Source organism: Pteropus medius, unplaced genomic scaffold, assembly GCF_902729225.1.
Source record: "Pteropus medius unplaced genomic scaffold, Ma_sr-lr_union100, whole genome shotgun sequence".
Classification (NCBI taxonomy): domain Eukaryota; kingdom Metazoa; phylum Chordata; class Mammalia; order Chiroptera; family Pteropodidae; genus Pteropus; species Pteropus medius.
Window position 1 is genome coordinate 10,141,274 of NW_024354499.1, and position 24,739 is coordinate 10,166,012.

Here is a 24,739-nt window from a genome sequence, read left to right on the forward strand (position 1 = left end):
TTTCAGAGGTAAAAATATGAAAATTAAAGTTTTTAATTCAGAAGCTACAGTACCCACTCAACCATCAAAACAACTGTCTATGCAGAAGAGTACTTGTTTTCTAAGCTTGTACTGATACACTTTCAGATGTTTTGATCTTGGGCACATTTTGATAATATTTTTTAACATTAGAAGGACCTAGTTTTGAGTTGATCATCAAGAATAATACCAGAGGTTGGGATAAAGAACTGGAGCTAGGTGCTGAAAGTGTCAATGGTTTGGGTGAAATGTAACCCCAGTGCCTTGATAGGTGATAGAGCGAGGACAGGCTCACTGAGTATCTGTTTGTATAGGTGTATTAATTTTTTTTAAATTGTATTTTATGATGTTTTGACATCTTAGTGCCTTGCTAGTCCTTGAGAAACTGCCTTCCTCTCCTAGGACTAGCTAATTCCGAAAGAGAGTAATAGGCATTCCTAGGAGCACGCGTTTTATATGTAAACCACACAATCCAAAGCCCATATGTGCCACTACCTCCTTCATTGAACTGTCATGCACCAAGCCAGTATTTTTCCTGCCGTAAATCATCCTTGGGCCAGGTATTAAAAAACTAGGGACCACCCATATATTTCAGCCCACTGAAACTATTCAAAGTGTCCAGTCCTGAAGTTACCCAGATTTACCTATCCTGCCTCACCTGTTTCTGCCTCTGGAAACCACAGTAAAAGCTCTGGGCCATGCTCTCTCCTCATCTCCTTTCTACCTCTTGACTGACTCTGGTGCTTCCCCATGTGGCCCTGCAGTGCACCTCATGCCTTCTCCTTTTGGGAACTGTAAGTAATAAAGATTCCTTCAATGGCATTGATCTCTCCATGTCATAACTCAGTTAGTCACCTCTATGAACTAACTTTTAGGCATATTTACAACAATGAGGAGACACTGTATATGTCTAGCCACAAAGAACTGAGCAGGAAATGAAATAAAATAGCTTACCATGCAGCATTTACACATAGAAATGTGTTAACATTGAAAACCGATCTACAATGTAAAAGAAACAACAAGCAAAACAGGTTGTTTAAAACATTGTACATGCTCATCCCAATTTTAAAGAAAAACTCTTAATAGCAAATAGTCTGGCATGATGAAATACACCAAGCTGTATTTAGTGTAGAATATGAGCTGACTTTTATTTTTGCCTATAGTTTGTACTTCTCCAATTATTATGAATCATTCTGTGTAATTCAAAGTCTAGGTTAAAAGTGGTGTCACTTACCTAACTTTTGCTACTTTAGGCATTAGAACCTTGATTATGATGGTGACATAGGAGCCACTGATTATAGTTACATATATTAAACAATGCTGTGTGGGTGGCGGTTCAACTTATTTCTATAAGCAGTTTTTTTTCTTTTTGGAAATGAATGAGTTTGTCTCTAAACTGAGAATTATGTATATTTTACTGCACACATGAAAAGATAAAGTGTCAATAATCTATTGTATATTTGGATAACAAGTTCCACTCTTCCTTTCTGAAAACCGGTTAAAATCCTTCATTGTGCAGGCTGGGACCTGTCTGTGTTCTTTTTTTCTAAGCCGTGGTATCCTGTTTTGTGTGTACCATGGCAGTTTTTGTTTTGTTTGTTTTGCAGTTTATCAGGGTCCTGAGTTTCTTTGGTGTGTATTCTCAGCATTCCCTCTAAGCGCTGTCATTTTGGTGGTTTTTTCCTTTCTTCCACATGCCGTGCTCATAATGCTGTCTGCTTTATGTGTTATCTTCTAATTTTGGTTTTGTCTGCCTGCTCAACCAAGTAACTCTTGTCTACTTAGGTATGGAGTCTTGTGTGTATTCTCTCTGCCAGGTATATGCCTGCTAGGATTAGTTTCCTGTAGACCGATGAGAGGGACATTTTACATTTCTTTTGTGTGGGTAGAACCATTCACTAAGCCGAAATGACTTTCCCACTGCTCAGTGTTGTGGAGTCACACTTCATGTCTCCCAGGCAGCAGGTCCTTACCAATGTTTGCGATTTAACCAGGGGATTGTTACATAGCAAAAATTTTTGTTTGTGCAGTGCGACCATGAGTTGGTGGCATTTTTTTCTTGGAAATTTAGGAGAGCTTTAGGTAGTTTTGTTCTATAAATATACAAGAAATCTTAACTCTCAAAAAACACGAAAGGCTTTAGTAAACGGAAATTACTTGGGACATGTGAAGTTCAGAACATCCGAATGCCTTCCTCTTATTGCTTTGTATTCTCTGTAAAGTAGAAAAAAAATTGGCTCAAATCTTAACAGTTGAAGTGCTGGTTGGTTATTTTCTAAAATGGTTCATTTACTCCTTCTTCCTCCTGGTCTTACCTGAAGCAGTATCTCAGTTGGTTTTTCTAGTTGTTATGCAGTCTCTTGGTAGAAATAATTTTAGGTAAATTATGATTTCTAGAACATATGGTATATTCTACTTAGGATAGATTTGTTTTACATCCCTTAAATTGTTTTTATAAATGTAATTCACATATATTTAAACCTCTTCTTTAATTTTCATGTTTCAGCCGACTATAGTTAAGGGTATATATTTCTTGATTATGAAACAGTTGCAATAGTTGCATAAATTAGTTGCATAAATTCCAATTATGATAATTGCCATAGAATAATTATGATTCCCTTTCTTGGGTTAGAGAAGGAGCCAGTTCTAACCCAAACCTGTGGAAACACAATATTTGAATGAATTGACAGGAGGTGGGCAGATTTAGCCTATTTAAGTTATGTTTAAGAGAAAGAACAGCAGGCTTTGAGGGGTTAGTGGAGGAAGATGTCTGTGTGGTGCCGTATTTTCCTTATTAATTATGTTACACTTTAAATATAATTCTGCCTTCAATGTTATTTGAGGCCATTTGTTTTCCTCTTTCTCATCTAGTCAAAGGAAGAATTTCATGCACGCCTGTCTTTGGTCAGAGGATAGGGAGAAGTGTGGACCGAGGTTCTACACATTGATTCCACTACTAAAAAAATCTCTTTTCAGTACTGAAGAGCCGGTATAGAGCCCTGCCCTCCTTTGTGAGGTCAGTAATGCTAGTGTGTGATGGACAGTATTTAAATTTGGTTAACAAGGATTACTTGGTAGTCCTTCAGGAACCTCTTAAATAAGCACCAAGAGAATCATATATAGTTAGTATATCATCTGTTTTGTATTGTAAAAATTGAAAGTAATCTGTTGAAAAGCATTTGCACTGAGATATTATAATTATTTACTTTAGTACTAAAGGGAGTACAGAAGATCATCTGGTTTTTTAAGGCTCATAAAGGTGCTGCCCTACAATTTCAGATGAAACAGGTGATTTACCAAGAGAATCATTTGGGTGGCTGGGAAGTAAAGATATAAAGATAGAAACTCTTTTTCCCACTTCATGTGCTATGTCCCCTGCATTACATCATGGCATTCCTACAGCAAAGTGCCTGCACAGAAGGCCTTATGCTTGTCAGTGGGAATGGCTCTAATTCAAGTTCTGATTTTTTTTCCTGGAGCTCTTCCTGAATTTTGAGCTCTTTAACTGACAGTATTGGGGCTGCACAAATACCCTGAGATGCACCTATATTTACTTTTGTGACTTCTGAAGAATGACACTGCAGTGTTTCATGGGTAAATTTATTCAAGAGACCTTGTTTTACATCTCCTCACACCAGATCAGCTGTCGCTTTTATGCCACTCATGTGATTATGTGTTTATTCAAAAATATTAAATTTCCAGTCTTGTCCTCAAGGATCTCAGCATTCTAGTGAGAAAGAGGCAAATGAATGAACAATTAAAATAATGTATGATTTATAGCGCAGTAGAGGAATTACGGTGTGCTCTGAGAGCAAGGGTGGGTCTGAGCAGGTTAAGAAATGATGCCTGAGTTGAGTGACAGGGGCAAAGGCTTATAGGTTTGGAGAATAAATGTTTGGAGAATAGCTAGCAGTTCACTAAACCCAGAGTTTACAAAGACTTCAGATGCAAGGTGGGTGAATGGTGAGCAATAAGTTTATACTGGAGGATTGTAAGTATAATTGCAGCTTTATCTTTAGGCAATAGGACTCATCAGAGCCTTTTCAACGGAGAGTGACATAATGTAATTCATATTTTAGAAAACCCACTAAGGCTGCAGAACAGAAGAGGGAATAGAGAGGGCTGGGAAGGCAAATGACCAGTTAGGAGGCTGTTTCAGTAATCTAAGGAAGAAATGATGAGAGCCTTGATTAAGGCAGTGTTGATAGAGAAAAAAAGAAGTGGTGTTTGTGAAAAATTGGAGATAGAATTTATTAAACTTGATGAGCTTTTTGGTATTGGAGGTAAGAGAAAGGAAAAAAAAATGACACCTACATTTCTGACAGGGCTTGATAGATAGTGGTCTGTTCATTAACCTGTAAATACAAGAGTTGGACAGTTTGGGATGAAAGATGATGAATTCACTTTCGAGCATGTTGTTTTGAGATGTTTGGAAACCTAGTAAATGGTTGCATATAGGAGGCTGGAATCTAGCTCCGAGCTGGAGAAATATATTTGGGAGTTTTCAGCATAATGTAAGCCATTGATACGAATGAGACCACCCAGAATGTGTGTAGAGCAGAGAGGGACAAGAGACAATGCTGGAGTTGGGGTACCAACAAAGAGGGCAAAAGGAAACCATCACGATGAGTAAGAGCAAGATGCCAAGAGGGTAGAGAAAGAACAGGAAAAAGTGGTATCTTTAAAGCCAAAAATATAGAACGATATTAATGTTGGCAAATACCACTGAGAGGTCAAATAAGTGAAAAGAGACTGCTGGATATTTTGAGGTGATGTATTTATTTTTATTTAGGTAAAGAATATGTGAGCATTATGTAAGTCGAATATATATGTATATGTATATACATGTGCACACATATGTAAATACATAAGGTGAAAAACACATATATATAATTATGTATAAATTAAGAATTGTTCTAAATCCCACCATTCAGTATAACTGTTGTTAAAATTTTGATATATATCTTTCCAGACTTTTTCTATATGCAAATATATTCTCTATATGTAGATATATATCTATATATAACAAAATGAGTTCCTGCTATAAAAATATGAGACTCTGCATGCATTTGCTTGTCATTCTTGCCCAGAGACCATGATAATCTTCTCCACATCTTTCCAGTTTTAGTACATAAGCTGGCGATGCATACGGCATCCATTGAATTAAGCAACAGGGAGATCATTTGTAACGTTGCAAGGCTAATTTCAGTGGAATGGTGAGGGCAGTAGCTAGATTATTGAGGGATGGAGAATGGGTAGGAAGTGAGGAAATAGAGCAAGCATTATAGGCCACCCTTTCAAGTAGCCGGGCTGTGAAGGGGACGGGAGACATAGGACATCAAGATAGGAGTAAGGTAGGGTTTTTGTTGTTGTTGTTGTTTTGTTTTGTATTTTTAGTTGGACAAGACTCTCCTTTGGCTGGAAGGAGCCAGAAAAAGGGTATAAATTGAAGATACAAAGTAGAGACTGTTATTGATGCTTTAGGAGGCAGAAAAGGATGGGGTGTAGGAAAGAGGAAACAAACACCAATAAGGCAAAGGAAAGGAGGTGAGGGAGGAAAAAGATGCTGATAATTTTTATGTAGGTCACTTCAGAAGGAAGTTGGCTGATACCCTCATGTATTCAATTATCTGATGAAGGTTTTTTGACTTTGTATGAAACAGAGAATTGCTATATTAGATTAGATTCATTATCTGTCCATTTTTATCCTGAGAGTGGTGCTGAGAGATGTATGTTAGAAAGGTCTCGTATTCTCTGACAAACTGAAAAATCAGGAATGGTCCCCAAATGCTTTAGTTACCTTAAATAATCCATTAGAGATTTATTATCTACACATTTCTGTGAAGCTACTTGAAGCTGTGTGTTTCCTCAACTTGTGTACCCCCTGAGACTCACTACCTGAAAAATAGATATTTAACTTAGACAAGTTGCATTCTATGTTGGGAAAAACACAGATTTGAACAAATCTTGGTTGAATTCCATTAACCTTAGCAAAGCGATGTAACGTCCTTACGCTTTAGTTTCTTTATCTGTAAAACGATAATGATTATAAACTTTGGCCAGTGACCAGGAATGCGCAATGAATGTTGTGAATGTAAATATTATGAACTAAATGGAAAGGACTACTGCCTCGAAATGTACAGATTTAATAGAGCCCCATTTGTGATTTCTAAATGCTTTGGTGCATTTTATATTTGTATTTACAAAAGACTATCACCTGGGGGATTTTTTTGGCCCATAGCCTAAAATAAATTCCATAGATGAGCAAAGGAAACCTGGGTTATTGTTTCCTTTTTTCACTTATGATTTTTTATATCAACAAGCTTAATAAGGTGATTTACTAGGGGACATTGTATTTCTGAGTACCACTGGTGCCGCACTATCAATTCTCACTACAGAAGACTCCTAAGCAGATATAATTGCTATAATGTGTTATGACCTTTCAAGTCTTGTATTTCAGTTGAAAGGAGCAAGGATAACACAAGGAAGGTGAATCATCTCCTATTCACTGTAGCTGTCACCAGACACACAGCAGAACTTGTTTGTGTTAGACCAGGTGGATGGATAAACCACTTTAAGATGGGAAACTAAAAGGGGCAGGGGTATTAAGTTTATATCATTTCTCTATGAGTCTCTGCAACTTAATTCCATATTAAATCACCAGCACATGTGTGGATTTAACGTTGACTTTTAAAATAAAATATAATAACCCACTAGAGCTTACTTAAAAAATGTAAGTCCTTAAGTACTAAGTATTATTATAATCACTTAACGAGTTAAAATAGCTCTAACCTAAATATCTATTTTTATTTCTTTATATTATATCTTAGTATTATGATTACTTTGTCCTCTTGTCTTCCCATCCTGGGGTTACTTGAATGCTTTTTCATAATCTTGCTTATTTTTGTTTTCAGTATTTTTCTGGCAGCAATTCAAAGGGCACTGATTATTCTCTTGCACAATATCACTCTGTCAACACATGCAAAATTTGGTGCTGTTGGTTACCTCTCTATCACCTGATCTAAGTGCCTTGTTGAAATGGAAGGATAAGGGTCCTACAGATGCCCATTCCTAGCTGAACTCACCCTCTGAGCACTCCTGTCTTGTTGGATGGTTCCTGCTTTTACAAACTGATGAGCGAGAGCAAGTCTTAACTCATGAATCAGCATTAAGCCAGTCTGGTACACCTTGATATTTCCCATAGCATTGTACTAACCACACATTTGGTGGTTAGTACACATGCACTAGATGAATGAGTGCATGGGTAAGTGAACTAAGAAGGAATTGGAGCACATGGGGTTAACTTCTCTGCTCATTGAAGGTACTCTGAGGGAGGAAAACCCCTTTTTGTTCTGTTTTTCTGATAAGTGGCATCTAAAGGGGTACATTCTGAGTTGAAAATCTCTTTTCTGCATAGTGAATTTTAACTATAGTCATTTGTGTGTGTGTGTGTGTGTGTGTGTGTGTGTGTGATTGTGAGACTTGAACTTGGCAAAGAATCAAGTCCACGCATGCTCATAACATTTTTATTAAATCCTGCACAGAGGGCAGAGCGCCTGCCCCTGAGTGTATTAGAGAGGACGAAACTTATATAAAACAAATAGAAAGCAACACAGGCAATTTGTATTTAAATTAAATATTATGTGATAGTCATTTTAATTAGACAGAATGCTGTGCTGATGGAATTCAGAGAAAAGAAAAGTCACTGGGCCTTTAGGACAAAAGGCAATTTGGGTCAATGAGGTTACAGAAGATGTTCTAAGAGGTACTGTGGGCCAGCTTGCAGAGCTTGTACAATCCTTTGCAAAATGTTCCTCATGTGGTCCTAACTCAGCAGTGAATCACTAGTTTGCTAAAGGAAGCCCCAAGGTTACTTTTTCCTGAACAAAAATGATGCTTAATTTTAAAACATAATAAATAAAAACTAATGATCCACTTAAAATAAGTAGTGAAACTATATATTTTTAAAAATATATAAAAAGAAACCTGAATATAAATGAGTTCTCTAAACTATATCAAGATATCATTTGTTTTAGGTCTCTCGTAAGTACTGAACAAACAATACATCTAAAATGTGTCTGAAAGATATTTTTCAAACTATTATTCTCTAGGAAATGGATCCCACTATTAAAAAGATGAAAAAATTGATACTCGAATTAGATAAATATTTGAATCATATTTTATATGTGCATACTTAAACATTTATGAAGAACCTGGCACTCTGTTGTATTCTATAGATGATAGAAAAGAAGTTAAAACTTGATTTTTGCCAAACGAGTTTATAATCTAGTGAGTTATGTAAAACAAATGTCAATTTCTTAACAATGAGCCAGTTAAGAATACAGTGAGATCTTCTATTACTGACTGTAATCCAGTAGCAATTTAGGGATTATGGAGAAGACAGAGTGAGAATGTCAGTATTTGGATATTGGAGGAGGAAAAGGAGGGTGTTTCTGCTGGGGACTTCGGGAGGTGGCATGAACCGTGTATTATAAAGTGATCCAAACCTGTTGAAGCAGAAGACTTAATGTAAAGAAATAAGATTCAATAGACCACGGTCAGAAAGTGGCCTTATTGCAAGAGGACTTGAGACTTGTTGGAGAGGAGAAGAGAGTTAAACAGTTGTTTAACTAGAAAAAGAGTTTCAGATAAGTAGTTTGGACTGAATTATACTAAAGAGTTAAAGATAAGGGAGCAATTTGGTGGTTATTTTGCTGTAATCTGAATATGAAATGTGAAATTCTGGTGAAGATTAGAGTTCATTAGAGTCATTGCATGTGGAATTCTAATTTATAGGAGGTTAGAAGGACACAAAATAAATTAACTGCCAAAGAAGCTGTGTTCCTATTAAATAATTTGAAGTTAATTTTTGGACTATGGAGATATTTCCTCATAATATGTTGTCTGAAATATTAACGGTTCTTATTTTCAGTTTTTGAAATTTGCTGCCCAAGTCTGAATTGCACTGTTGTTGAAGGATAACAAACAGGTAAAACAATGTTAACTTTTAGTCAAATGTATATTGTTTAGAAAAACTGAATCCTGGTGGAACTTTGGACATCTAAAGTTACATGTAGAGTAAGCACTGCCTACTTGGTTATCACTTATATTCATACTCAAGTGGAAAACAAGCCATAATTTAGGAGTAGATTGAGGCTGTTTATGCTTCAAAATGAATTTAAATGATAAGGCTATGAATGTAGTGAAAAGCAAGGAAATGAATTTGACAGATATTAGCTTTCATTTTGAATTTCAAATTACTGAGTTTCTATTAGCATTCTCTAGGAGTAGTGAATTTCTATTAAGTTAGCACATAGTTTTAAATTTTATGATTATGCTATTGTAAGTATAAAAACCCATTTCAGTAAGATATAGACATAGTTATTTCTTTTTTAATCAGCAAGCTCTAGGCTGTATATTATTAGTCTAAACTTGTCATCCTGAAAGTCTTGAGGCTGTGGATGTTTCTTCGTATATGTTTTTGTTGAAGTTTTGTTTAGTTGGATAGAAGGAATAAGAGGCTCCGAAGAGGGTATATAAGTTTTATAGTTATTTAATATGTGCTTTATAAAAAAATTAAGATAATTTTTGGTAGGTATTTATGCTTAGACATGAAGTGTTATTATAGCCTTTTGAAATTATTAGAATGACATTTTGTTCAGCAGTGTTGCTTTGGGTGTTTTATTAAAGGTATGAGTTTACCATACATAGAGGTCTTGCAGATATTTTAATACCTGAAGGTAGTGTTAAACTTTGCTTTCATAGTGGCAGAGATAATTGCTCCGCCCCTTCCTTTGCAAATAGCACAAAACAGTTGGAAATTACACATCACTTCAATTTCGTTCAAAAATGATGATGCGTCCTATAATTGCAGTGCGACTTGCATTTAGATCACCTCTCAGTTCACTGAGCTGTGGCTTTGAATGGTTATTTTGTAGAAGACAGTGATGGGCAATACACTGCTTCTTTAAAATCAAAATGAGAGGAAATGAGCTTAAATTCAGCAAAATTATGGAGGAAAGTAAGAAGCAGGACTTGTGAATAGGCCAGTAGGCCAGGCCATTTCTATACTCAGGGTACCATCAGGAAAATTGCCCAATACCCCTCTCCCCTGCCTCCATTTACACATGGTTCTGTTGCACGGAAGTATATTCTGGTGAGAATCAGGGTACCCTTTGCTCCCTAGGGATATCTGAAGGATAATCAAATACTTCTTTCTCTGTTTTTGTTTCCCATCTTTTACTCCTGCCTCTGATGCCTACGTTCACATATACTCTCCTCAACTCCAGTAAAAAGCCCCTCTTGTAATACAGTACCTGGATATTAGAGGTGACTTCCTTTTTCAACAACAAAAATTAGAAGTGCTATTGTATTTTAGATAAAATATTTGGAAGACAAATTTTTGTAGCTCTCAAAAAATTTCAGATATTTTAGGAACACAGTTTTTTGGGAAACATTTATTTTCTCATTAGCATGTATTTCTTGACCATTTCTGCTTTTGGTGAACTGAGAGGTGTGACTCTCCCACTGTTACTTTACATTCTTCACATCGATCACTACTATGACAGTGATTCTGACAAGAAAAGGTGTCTTGGGGGAGCTGTTGGAACTTTCAGGAATATTGGGAACTGGTGAACGCTGGGGTTTAAAAATCACAGGTGATTTTGAAATGGCATTCTACTTCCCCATTGAGAAACACTTCAAGGCATTGGACCCTCGAAAAGCATAGGTGCCTTTCAGAAAATATAATAACAACAACAGTTAAATGATAACTGTAATAATAAGAAGGGTGTTACTGTCACTGGTCCTGGGGTCTCCACAGAGATACTCTGCATCCTCCTGGTAACTGGTGCCTTGCAAGCATATGGGGCCTTGGTGGTCTGTGCTTGCAACAGTGATTCTCAAAGTGTGGTTCCTGGACTAGTAGCATTAGCATCATCTGGGAACTTACTACAAATGCCAAAAAAAAAAAATACCCCCCAAAACAAAAACAAAAACGAAGCAAATTTTCACGCCAACCCCAGACCTAAGGAGTTAGAAACTTCTAGAATGGATCCCAACAGTTGGTGCGTGGATATGCCCTCAAGCTCGTGATGCATACACATATTTCCTTTCTATTTTTTTCGTTTTCTATTTCTGCTGTAAAAATTTACCATAAACTTAGCAGCCGAAAATAATGTAAATTTATTAGCACATGGTCTCTGAGGGTCAGATACCCTGGTGGGCTTAGTCTTGTCCTCTGCTTAGCATCTCACAAGGTGAAAACAAGGTGTTGATGGAGCTGTCTTTTTACTGGTGGCTCTGGGGAACAATCCACTTCCAATCTCGTTCAGGTTTTTGGCCAAATTTAGTACCTGGTGGTTGTAGAGCTGAGGTCTCCGTTTCTTTGTTGACTGTCAGCCACAGCCTGCTCGTAGCTCGCAGAATCTACCTGTGTTCCTTTTCATGCTTTCCATGTGGCTCCGTATAGCAACAGTGGGTCAAGTTCTTCTCATGCTTCAAGTCCCTCTGCCTTCCTCTTCTGCTTCATCTGACATCCTTGTTTGATGCATCTCTTTCGTCTCTTCTTCTATTCATAGACAGGAGAAAGCTTATTTAAAACCTCAGCTTTACATTGGACTCACCTGGATAATCCAGAATCATCTCCCTGTTTTAAGATCCAGTGATTAGTAACCTTAACTATATCTGCAAAGTCCCCTTTACCATGTAATGTAACATATTCACAAGTGTAACATGAGGGGGGCAAAATTTTGTTTACCGAGAAGAACTCGTCAAAGGATCTTTCTATTGGCTTTACCAAGGTGCTCTGTTGCTTACGGGCCCAGCACCACTGCCAGCATGCTGTTTTTGCCACATATGACCAAAGGTGGCTGGAGGAAACTGAATTTGGGACTTGCCCTGTCTCACTAGGAAGTGAAGCCACATTTCCTAGTAGCTCCACATGTGTATCAAGACACCTGCCATTTGTGTCTCCCTTAATTAGCATTCCTTTGTGTCCCTCTTCTTTCCTCCCCCCTCTCATTCTCTAGGAAGGACTGGCTCCTTTTTTCTATTACTGTCTATCTCTGTCTTCCTCCATGGTTCAGAGCTGCATGGTTCAGAGCTGCTTCTTTAAAAGCAGCAAAGCAAACATCGTGATTCAAATTTTGTGACCTTGGGCAACTTTCTTAATTGTTTTATACCTCAGCTTCTGTGTCTGTACATGGGAGATAATAATAATGCTAGGTCATTAGCCAGTATTATTATTTCTCATGGATGAAACAGTATGATTTAGGTTTCCCAGGCTTGATTCTTGAAATGGTAAAGAAATTTAGAAAATTATCTTTTTTTCATTTCTCTCACTTTTTCACCAAAGCTTTCTATTCAAGCATCTTTCCAAGTGAGAGCTCTATTGGCTGCCACCCCAGTGGGTATCTTGAATTAGTGAGAGTGGAATTTAGGCAGTCATCAGTGCATAGAAGAAAAAGAAAACATCATTTTTTGCATATGCAGTTATTTTATTGATTCTGAGGGTAGATCTATGAATTACATATGGTCATTATCATCCTTGTTTTACCTATGATGAAACTGAAGCTTAGGTTAAGTAAACTGACTCAACGCATGTATGGAGATACATGAATAAATTCACTATTAGTCATCAACTTCTTTATTTGCCTGTCAACAGAAGCTAACCTGTCATCTAATAAAGCCTCACAGAGTTTGTTGGTAATAGTGTTCTGTATGGGTGAAGAGAAAGCTAAAGCCACATGGAAAGAAGGTGGGTTGGGGTGGTCAGTTGGGCAACAGGAAATCATCCTGGACCATCTCTTTGCAAAAAGAGCAGTGGAAGGAGTGGTGAGAACTCAGAAAGGTGAGGCAGATGGTTCAAAAGGCCTTTTCCAGGAATGTCTGGAAAGGGGAATGTCTGCAGTGAATTATGCTCTGCATTAATGTATTTGTCATTTGAAGGTATTCCTTGGGATGGCCATCCTTGAAAGATTTTCTGTGTATCAGACACTGTCCAAGAAACAAGGCGCTTGATCCTTGGCTTCTCGTAAGGGAGCTCGTTTTACTCTGGCTCGTCTTTTCGTAAGATTTTCTTTTTTATGTTGTGAGTGACGAGTGCCTGCTAGCATCCTAACCCATGCTTCTCCCTTAACCCCATGGAGAATCTGAAATTAAGTAAGGTATTACCATATAATTTGTGTTACCACCTTTCATATTTATGCAGTTTGACACTTTTCAAGAAGAAAATCTCAGAAGTTAAATAAATTGCTAAAAGCTTGTTCTTATTCATAAAATTGTGATGTATGGGTTTGTTACTGAAGTTTTTTATTTACTTTTTAGTTCTGTCCAGCCAATATTCTAAGTCTCCCTACCAAAAGCAAGTAAAATATATGCTTTAAAAAAATTAAATAATTGTGAAAAAATGTATTTGCTTTACATAGGATTGTTTTCGTATGCAAAACAGACTGCATTGCTTGTATAGATGTGTAGTGTTGATTTCAGACAACATGTTGTGGGGGCTAAAAAATTAATTTTCTTCCCATTTTCTTAAATTCTTCTTTCTGGGCTAATAATCACATTAACAGAGACTGATTAACAGGAGAAAATGTCCAAAGTTTATTATATGAATGCACCTTTGGAAGTGCCATAATGAGACATGAAGAGGCATTGGGTAGTTGAGGTTTATATGCCGTTATGGACAAAGGAGAAAGAGGGCAGTGTTGGGATTTTGGAAGGGGAATATTAGGCAATTGGCAAGTAGGGAAAAAGAACAGAATACATGGAACACACGTGGCAAGCAAATTGTTGCTGGGCAACCCAGAAACAATGGGATACAGGGAAAATGCAATTAACAGACTCCTCTTTGGAAACTTCCTATCTAACGCTAAGGTGAATATGCTAAGATTCCCTTCCTGGAGTGGACTTTTCAATCTTTATCTCTTAAGCAGAAAGGGAGAAGGTCAAAAGTTCTTTCTGCATCCTGTGTTTCTTAATAACCAGCTTAACAGCAGTATCCCAAAAGACCCATTTTGGAAAGGCAAAACTTCAGTACCCTTCAGTGTCATTCCATCCTTAGAAAGATGAAAGCCTGGTGTGTGTGACTACACACTTCATTTGTTCTCTTGCCTTCTCATTTGAATCAGTTTGGTTGTTCCACACAATGAGTGTAAATCTGGATATCTGTTTTTAATGCGTGTTTACTTATTACTCCTAGAAATAAAGCATCATGCAAAAAGATATTTAAATTTTGGAGTATAATAATAAAAATAATAACTAATATTTCAAGAATCATTTTCTCTCCACTAAGTGATTTAGACTTAGAACAGTCATCAGGATTTTTCATTTGAAGAAACAGGCTCAGAGAGGGTAGGTAATCTAGACAACATCACACAGAGAGTTGATAAATTTTAGGGCTTCAATTCAAACAAAAGTCTGTTTGACAGCATTGTGTGTCTGTTGCTGAATAACAGATAATGACAAAATCTCAGTGACATGCAACAGCAAGCATTTATTTCTTGATCCTGTGTCTGTAGTTTGTTTGAGAGTTGGCTGAACAGACTTGGCTCAGCTGGGCTTGGCTCCAGCTTTAGCTTAGATTTGGGTTTGCTTCATGTGTCTTTCTTCCTTTTTTGGATCAGTGGGCTATACACGACTGTCATGGCAGAAGGCAGTAGCACAAGAGGGAAAGTCTAACCAAGCAAGTACCTTTCAAATGTCTATTTCCTAACATTCCATTGGCCAAAATTCAATATCAATGGGGTAGGGAAGTATTCTCTTCTCGTGGAAGTGTGGGATAAGGGAGGGAGTGACTATTTGCTGAATTATAATAATAATATACCTTAAAAGACCATGTGTTTTTCTTGACTGTTATAATTTATAAATATTGAAAGTACAAATGAATGGCATTCTTGGTTTGGAGTCAGGCATCGTGTGTGTTTGTTGTGGGGGCAGTATACTGAACGGTCATTTCTACTTACTGACTCCAGTTGCCCTATGTCTTTGTTCTAGATGATATTTAGAGAATATTTGACACTTTTCCTCTTTTCTGTCATCATTTGTCCTTATTTGCACTACGGAGGCAGAAGTTATCAATAGGTGAATCTAGAGGACTGTGGTTATGATCACTAATCTGGAACAGAATCAATTTTATTCTGTTTTTATACAATTTCACTTGGCTGAGGGCTTTGATGGGAAAATGTTACTAATATAAGGACTAATACATACAGGTAGAAATCAGTTGTGTTCCCAAAACAGCAGGACATAAACATTTCTTCTAGAAACAGCAGATTGCAAGTATTATACCAGCTCAAATATTGCAACCAGAAGAGCTTCTTACCTTCCTCTGCCTCATGCTCAATAAGTGACATGAAGCTGAGATGCAACTTGGAGGCAGTTCAATAAGAATATTAAATATCAACCTTTTGGGTTTAGAGGTAGAAATTTTGCAGTCTCCCTTCTACCCCATACTTTTGGTCTTTGCAAATATGAGCAGTATACAAAATTGTAAAAATAAATAGGATAGAGATATAATCCTAGTTTTAGTCCAAACCATATTGAAAACTGTGGCTGGAAAGAGTGCATTTAAAGTTTTTATGACTAGCTTTTCCCTTCATCAAATTAATACCATATAACTTTTCCTTGCCTTTTGTTATTGAATTTTACCCGTGTCACAAGAAGTAGCTGAAAAGATTGATCCCCATAGGAATAAGTTAAATCAAGTGATTGGCCTGGTAACTCTTGCCCTTTTATTTTTAGACTTATAAGACCTCTGTGACCTTCAGGACTCAGTGCTCTAACTCTGCTTCTTGGCTCACAGTTGGCTGGAGGTCTTTGTTCAGTGTCTACCATTTCTGCTTGATGCTTGCTAGATTAGTGTTTTTCATGTGTTTGTCCCAGCATTTTTGTTACTTTCCTCAGTGTTTTCTGAGTGCCATTTCTTCAGTTATGAATTGGAGCATCCATAAAAGGTTTTGTGTACCTTCCTTGATCCGTCAGCTTTTACGCATAGCATACACATAATAATGACTGTTGTCTACAGTGTCTTACTCAGTATCTTTCACTATTACGCTAAAATGACTTCACTACTAGTTATCCACCTTTCCTACAGGACTTCCTTGTGCGTCATCATATTATGCCACTCGTTATTCCATCAGGGCTTGAAAAAAGTTTCCATGAAACTTCTCCAGAAACTTGCAATAACTGTGTCATAAATGCTGGACTCAAATTACTTAAGTAGATCTGGCTTCAGCAAGGATGAAGATATTTTGTGTATGTAGAAAGCGTCTGGCATCTTCATTCTGCCACAGCCCAGGAAGGTGTGCTGGCCAGCAGCAGAATTGCGTGCATGTCAGAGCTGCTATATAGCAGTTGGTAGTGTGAATGGGGAATATATAAAGTATTTTTAGGTTTTTGGAGGGCAGGCAGCATATCAGTGCCAAGCATTGTTGTTGTGAAGGAACCCACATCTAAATCAGTCTGTATGATTGGATCACTACCCTTAGTTTATTTAAAACATGGCATTTGGAGGGAGGTAAAATACCAGCATACTGCATCTTTGCCTTTTTCTTTTTCCCTGAAACAAATTTGTTGGGTTTATTTGCAAAAAGATTACCTGTAGCAGGGCAGTAAAGAGGCATGTGCCTGTTCTGATAGGCCTTCTTCGTAGTGTTAATTTTAATAGAAATAATCATCTACATTGGTTTATAAGGATGGAATTGAGTACAGACATTGATTCAAAAGAGAACAGCTATGAACAGTTTGATTTATGGTATTAAAGCAGATGATTCAGATTCAGTTTGTATAATCTGAGGTTGCTTGTCCAGTTGTTAGAATATATTCAGCAAAGAGCAATCAATTTCTTGGTGAGAAACACCCCTACTCCCACCATAGGATGTATAATTTATTCTGTTGAGGCCAGAACCATATTTTGTGCTTTATATGTAGGAGGCTGCTACCTGCACATCAGTGGTTCTTAGGAGAGGATTGTTTTAGAATAAAATAAATAACATTATCAGACACTAATTTTATGGGACAAGAATTTAAATGCAGTGAGTAATCAGAGTGCAAGTAAATAGCCACAAGCTAATTTTCAGAACCGTTGCCATTCAGTTGGCAAGATATCTTTCCTATTTAAGAGAATGAAACAGCTGCCACAGGGAGCATAATTCATCAGTGGTCAGTTAGGATGTGAAAAAACAGAGTAGATCTCTGTTATGACATGGGTCCTTCATCTGGTGGTCATGGTGGATTTACAGTCCTTCCTGAAAGTCATCCTTGGTCTCCCCAGGGAGACTTTAGTATCTTTTTCTCAGTTCTCCCATGGCCCTCTCTGCATTCCTTGATTACAACACGGGTCACACCGAGGCATAGTTGTGATCCACTTTGGTTTGTCTCGACCTTAAAACCATATGAACTACTCCAGGAAAAGGTCCAGGTCTTCTCCAGCACGTAGATATAGATGGGTATATGTACTAAATATTTGGGGAGTGAAATATTTCAGTGTCAACTGTGTTCCAAGAGTCTGTCCAATGTATAAGATGACTTCAGGAACCCTTAGTTTCTAATCTGATGTCAACATTACCACCTCATACATCTCTGGTTTTGATTTCCCCATCTCTATCTTGATGAGTTTGGACCAGACAGGTAATCTTGAGTATGTTCTAAGTTTTGGCGACTTATTCATTTTGAACCACCAAGGTAATGGATTATTTCAGTAATCGTTATTGCTAACTGACAATGTGTGTTTCCACAGGGAGCATGACTTCGGCAACTTCACCCATCATCTTAAAATGGGACCCCAAAAGTTTGGAAATCCGGACACTAACAGTGGAGAGGCTTCTGGAACCACTTGTCACACAGGTAAGGGATGTGTCAAAACACTTTGTTACACCTGTGTGTTTCTACTGTGACATGTGTACATTCGTATCATGACTCCCCTTAGAACTTAGAAATGCTTAAGGGTGAATGAATCATGCTGTAATACTGATTACTTAATGTATATTACTTCCTGAACTATGGACAGTTTTATTGCCCAATAAGATTTCAAGTGCCTTTTAAAAAACTCTTCATGTGATTTTTGAAATTAAGTTGATGAGATAATTAAAGAGGGGGACTTGGTGAAGGGGCCTCTCATTTGCGGTAATGGATTCATAGTCTAAATAAACCATTCCTAGCATACTTTTGGATGCTAATGCACAGTTCTGAAGAACTGCATTGACTATTGAAGAACAAAAATTACTTATTGAATTACTTTTTATTGATTTTACAACGGAGAATTTATCATGTTGGAATGATGAAATGTTCCATTTTTGTGTTGTCACAGTTGTCACATTTCCATAAGATGACTCAATAGAAAAAATATTCTCAGGATTTTTAAGTTTTAAAAGTTTATTTTAGTGTCTTGTGAAGCATATTATTTTCTATATTAACTTAGAAATTCACGGAATGTGAAAATTAAAGATTTTTATGGTATATTTGTAAGGAAATATTATACTAAATTAAGTAGAGGCCCTTCATATTGGTTTTTGATAGCTGCCATAACACAGTGTCATAAACTTAGTGGCTTAAAGCTTTACAAATTTATTTTCTTATGGGTCTGGGGATCAGAAGTCCTAAAGTCAGGGTATTGACAGAGCTGCATTTCCTCTGGAGGCTCTAGCAGAAAATTTCCTTTCTCTTTTCTAGCTTCTAGAGGCCATGGGCCTTCATTGGCCACTTCCTCCATATTCAAAGCCAGCAATGTAGCATGTTCATATCTTTCTCTGATTCTGATCTCTGCTTCTGTCCTCATATTCCCTCCTGCCTCCCTCTTATAAGGACCCTCATGATTATTTTGGATCCACTCAGACACTCTGGAATAATTGGCTTATCTCAAGATCCTTAAACAAATCACCTCTGAAGAGTTTCTTTTCCCTTTTAAGGTGATATATTCACAGTTTCCAGGGATTAGGACATAGGCATCTTTGGGGGTCATTATTCAGTTTACTATATATTCTGTCCTCTATCTGCCTCCCTAATTTACATCCTTTCCACATGCAAAATATATTCACCACATTCTCAGATCCCCCAAATTCTCAATGCACTATAGCATCATCTCAAGTCCAAAAACCTCATTTCAATTTCATCAGCTTAAAAGTTCCAATCTCATGTAAATCATTTAAATTAGCTATGGGTAAGGTTTTGGTTATAATCCATCCTCCAGCAAAATTCCTCTCTATCTGTTTTCCTGTGAAACTAGAACACAAATTATAGACTCCCAAAATGCATTAGTGGGACAGGCCTAGGATAATAGTTATAGTCATTCCCATTTAAAAAGGGAGAAAGAAGAAGAACAAAAAGGATACTAGTCTTAAAAAATTTAGAAATTCAATTGGGCAAACTCAGTTAGATTCAACACCTGAGAATAATTCTCTGGGGCTTGAGGCTCTGCCCTCTGGGCTTGGTTCCCCATCCTAAAAATTGTTATTTCTTTTTCAGAAAGGGTAGCATATATTTTCAGGTGAGTATTTTTATCAGCTCCATTTCTTGTCAGTAGAATTTTGAGACACCAGCAGTCTTTTTGTATTTTATCTTTCTTTGTCTCTTTCACTCCAAACTGGCAGTATTTCTGTCTACTGATAGAATATTATGTCAGTATTTCTGTCTACTGATAGAATATTCTTAAAACACGTGTGTTTCTCCACTGTATGTATGTCTCTGGGATTCACTCTATTTGAAACAGGCTATTTCTCAGAACTTTCTTGCATGATCTCAACTCCTTTTTCATCTTTGCTGAAATGGCTGAGAGGATCCCTGAATCACATTTCTGATCTCCTTAAAGGGCTTTCTGTACGACAGAGTATTCTGAGCTTTAAACTTTCTGAGTTGTTAGACATTAATCAGATACACAATTGGCTTTCTCTATAGACATTGCTTTCCTAAAAGTGAGTCTTCTAAGTTTTAGTGCCTTTTGCAATCTGCATAGGATGATAATTGTCTCAATTTTCAATTCTTGGTTCCTTTTAGCTTAACAGTTCTTCCCTCCATCTAAGTCATTCTCTTTCACATTTTACTATGAACAGGAAGAAGCAACCAGACCACTCTTTCAACATTTTGTTTCGAAATCTCCTTGGCTAAATATCCAAGTTCATCCCATAATTTTCTGATTTCCGCCTAACTGTAGGAAACAATTTAGCTAAGCTTTCTGCCACTGTATATAATAAAGATTTCCTTTCTTCCAGCTTCCAATACTGGCATTCCTCATTTTATTGCACTTAACTTTATTGTACTTGGCAGATATCGTGCTTTTTACAAATTGAAGGGAAGACCCTCCATCAGCAAGAAGATTATAATTGACTGAGGCTCAGATGATTGTTTGCATTTTTTAGCAATAAAATACTTTTTAATTAAGGTTTACATATTGTTTTTATAGACATAATACTATTGCACGCCGAATAGAATACAGAATAGTGTAAACATAACTTTTAAATGCACTGGGAAACCAAAAACTCTGTATGAATCACTTTATTGTAATATTTACTTTATTGTGATATTCATTTTATTGAAATATTCAATTTATTGGAGTGGCCTGGAACCAAACCTGCAATATCTTCAAGGTCCACCTGTAACATTTTCCTCATTTTCTTTCCACCAGTTCCTCACCAGCATCTCCTTTAACATTTGTATTTCTAATAACAGGCCATTTATAATGACTTACATATTCTCTAAGATAATATAGGCTTTCTCTACCATGTTCCTCACAAGCAGGGTGTTTTGTATCCATATTTTTATTAACAATCTGCTCAAGGCAATCTGGGATTTCTCTACCATGATTCTCAAAATCTTTCCAGCCTCTACCCATCATCAATTCCAAAACCACTTCTACGTTTTAGGTATTTGTTATGGCAGCACCCTGCTTCCTAGAACCAAAATCTGTATTTTCCAATAGCTATTACAACAAATTACCATAATTTTAATAGCTTAAAACAACAGAAATTTATTCCACAGTTCTTGGAGTCAGAAGAGCTAAAATCAAGGTATTAGTAGGGCTGTGTTCTTTAAGAAAGACATTCCTTATCATTTTCAGCACCTGGAGTGCTCCTGCATTCTTTGGCTGTGGTGCTTTCCTCCATCTTTGCAGCCAGCAGCAAAGCACCCTCAATTTGTCTTTCAGACTTCAGTTTCTACCATCACATCTCCTCTCTGACTCTAACCCTCCTACTTCACTCTTATGAGGACTCTTTTGATTACGTTGGGGGCCAGCCAGATATTCTAAAATAATCTCTGCATCTTGAGATCTTTAATCACATCTGCAAAATCCCTTTTGCCACTTAAGGTAATACAGTCACAGGTTCTAAGGATTAGGAGTGGACATCTTTGTATGTAACATTGTTGAAACATTTCATTAGATCTATGCACATTTTTCATTTCGTTACGATTTTTGTAAGATTTTTTAAGAATAGAAACAGTTAATATTGATAGGCTCTTAGATTTGAGAGTATGTTGGCTACTCAGGTTGTAATTTTTGGATTAAGCCCGATCTGTGAAATGTTTGTTACTGGTTTGCAATAAGCATAGAAATTGAGAGTAAGTGCTTTGAAAATTTTATGACAATTTTACGAAATAATTTTATGTTTGTTGAATCTAATAACAGAATGTGGACCTATAGTTTTAAGTCTTTTTAAAAATTTAAATTATTTATTTTGTTATATTTTACAAAAGCTTGGTAACAAAAGTATGGCCTTTCATCACAGATAGCTTGAGAAAGACTGGTTTAGGAGATATTTCAGAGTCAGAATGATCTGGTCTGAAATGTAGTTCCATCATTCTAGGTGAAAGCAGATTGCCTTTTTCTAGCCTCAGTATTTTCATTTCAGATTACGCATCAATATATTTAATCTTTAACATTGAGTTAATGAAACACAATAATTAAAACATAGTGCCTGGTATAAAGTAAATATTGAGTAAATATAGTTTCCATTCTTCATTTTTTTGATGCCTATATATTTAGGTTCATACTAGCCATAAACCAGTTAGAAGGATATAAGCGAATACAGCATGGGCAAGCACATTACCCATAAACTTTATTTCTTAATATTTTCATATATTTATACTTTGCTTTTGTACTCGGCTTATCTAGAATAGCACATCTAATATAACCGTTTAAAAATGTTCTTTTCTATAAATATTTCAGTCCATTTATCTGCAATTCTTTTGTCAGATGAAGACAATGCATTAAAAATATTTATTAAAAGTAGGGACACTAAACTAATTCATATTTGTTCACTTAATACAGCAGAATGCTTAAAACTCTAATTGACTTTCACATAGTGACTTAGCACTCTAGTTTTATCATCCCTCCAATATCTACTGACATCTAAATTGTTTATGTTTCTTCTTAGTGTTCCTACCCTGATTTAAAAAAGAGTCTCTAAAAAATGTTATTTTAATACAAATTTTTAAATATATTATTTCCTTATAATATTATGGCTATGCCAACAAGACTAAACATTTCCTGCCCTGAAATGAAACCTTAATAATAGGACTGTTGTGATAACCCTTGGAGGACATATGAATAAGAAGGGACTGATAAGAAAATAGTAGATATAAACTTGATACTCAACCTTTAATGCAAAATGTGGAACCGGGAGAGAAAATTAAACCAAGTCCCCGTTTGTATCAAACACACACGTACACACAAAAATCTTTATTTGTTGAATAAAGTCTGTATCAATATTCAGTAACACAGAATGCCCATAGCTATCCTGCAGTGTCTGATAAGAATGGATAAAGGCTGAAATAAACCCCAGAAGTTGAGGAGTTTTGAGTAAAATTTATTCAATCTTAAGAAAAATGACATTTAGGAATTTCTTGTTGGTAAGTATTTAAAATATCCAACAAAACTTTACTGTAGATGAGGTTGCAAATTTATCTTATGTTGAAATGGCAAGATTCCTTCTCAACAATATTTATATTATAGAAATAACAAAATTTCAAACAAGAAGAGATTCATCTTTGGAAGTTTAATCTTTGAAAAAAGATGCCTGAAAATGTCTTAAATTCAGAAAAGAGTAAATATTTTTAATAGGCCACATTCATTATATTATTAGAAAACTAAAAAAAATTTACTAGGCAACTTTATTATAAAACTAAAAAAAAAATTAAGAAGTTAACGAACATCCCTAGATAACTCTTAGAACCAAAGCGAAATTATAACCTATATATGTTAATGCGAAACGGGATCTCTTCCTCACAAAATATACACACTCAGTAAAAGCTATGCTTAGTAAAGACTCTTAGACTTAAATACCTTTGTTATTTAAGAAAAAAGATAAAAATAAACTAAAGACTTATCTTAAGAAATTAGAAAAAGAACCTCAGTAGAAACTAAGAAAACAGATTTTAGTGAGAGTGAAAACCAGAATCACTAAAATAGAACACAAATGTTAAAATGGTTAAATAAAATAAAAATTCGATTCTCCTTTGAAATGGCCAATACAAATTCCTTAAGGCACAAATAATGGAAAATATATAGAGGAAAATTACAAATGAGAAAGCAGAAGTAACTCTGGGAACAAGAAAGATTAAAAGAAACATAGTAGAATATTGCATACAACTCTACACCAACGAAACATGAAAATCTAGAGGAAGGAAATAATGTCTTAGAAAAATTTAAATTACCAAAATTTATCCAATAGGAAGTGGAAAACTGGAATAAGCCATATAAATATTAGAAAAGCTGTTTAAAGATCTGTTATTGGAAAGCACCAGAACAGACAGATGCATAACTGAATTATGAGATAGTTAAAGAACTGACGATCACAATGTTATTTAAACTACTGTTTCAATCATAGAAAAAGATACACAGCTCTTCATTTTTTAAGAATTATAAGATACACAGCTCTTCATTTTTTAAGAATTATAACTAATATTAATAATTCAAGATACTTTAAAATAACATTTTTAAAAAAGGGATAGTGATGGTTCCATCTCATTTTTTTATTTAAATTAAAAAAAACTACATAAAATATAGTAAGTACTATTTAGCAGTTTATCAAAAGATCAGCATATATATGAAAAAGTAGAATTTTTTAGGAATATAATAATAGTCTATTATCAGGAAATAAATGAAAATATTTCAGTAGCTCAATAGATTGTACCATTAAAAGAATGTTACAGTCACTTCTAATACATACTCTATATAGGAATAAAGTCAAACTTTTAAAATAAAGAAAAGTACCCTGAAAACATGGCAACAGGACAGATAAAATCTTCTTTTTATGATATGATTGTATACCATTATTCAATGTGAGAATGGGGTTAGGTGGCTAGATATAAGATAAGTATATAAAAATAGTTTTCATCTGTTCATCAGCTGAAAGTCAAAACAGGAGAATATGGTTGACCCTTCAACAACACAGATTTGAATTGCACCAGTCCACTTATATGCTTGCTTTTTTTTTTTCCACTAAATATTTGTATTGTATTTATTTGGCAGTTGGGAGTATATGGCTGTGGCATATTGATCTGTGCCACTTTATTTAGGGAACTTGAGCATCCCAGGATTTTGGTATCTGTGTGTGTGTGGGGGGGAGTGGTCTTGGAACCAATCCCCTGAGGATATAGAGGGACAACTTAAGTTTCTGAGGAATCAAAAGCCATACTTGAATTTTTGACTGCAGGAGGAAGAGATGGCGTTCCTCACCCACATGTTGTCCAAGAATCAACTGTATTATCTTGTAATTGAAAAAAAAAAAAA

At 36.0% G+C, this 24,739-nt stretch overlaps 1 protein-coding gene and 1 non-coding gene across 3 annotated transcripts in view; one reads left to right on the forward strand and one right to left on the reverse strand.

Annotated features, from left to right (window-relative positions):
- CTNNA2 (catenin alpha 2) overlaps positions 1 to 24,739 on the forward strand; it is a 990,025-nt gene that overhangs the window by 103,810 nt on the left and 861,476 nt on the right. For both annotated transcript variants that reach the window (XM_039852490.1, XM_039852491.1), the window contains exon 2: positions 17,756 to 17,862. In XM_039852490.1, coding sequence (XP_039708424.1) covers positions 17,761 to 17,862 — 102 coding nt within the window. In that variant the 5' untranslated portion in view covers positions 17,756 to 17,760. The remainder of the gene's footprint in view (positions 1 to 17,755; positions 17,863 to 24,739) is intronic.
- LOC120594726 (U6 spliceosomal RNA) lies at positions 5,064 to 5,166 on the reverse strand. Its single transcript, XR_005650671.1, has one exon. It is a non-coding gene; the product is annotated as a U6 spliceosomal RNA (small nuclear RNA).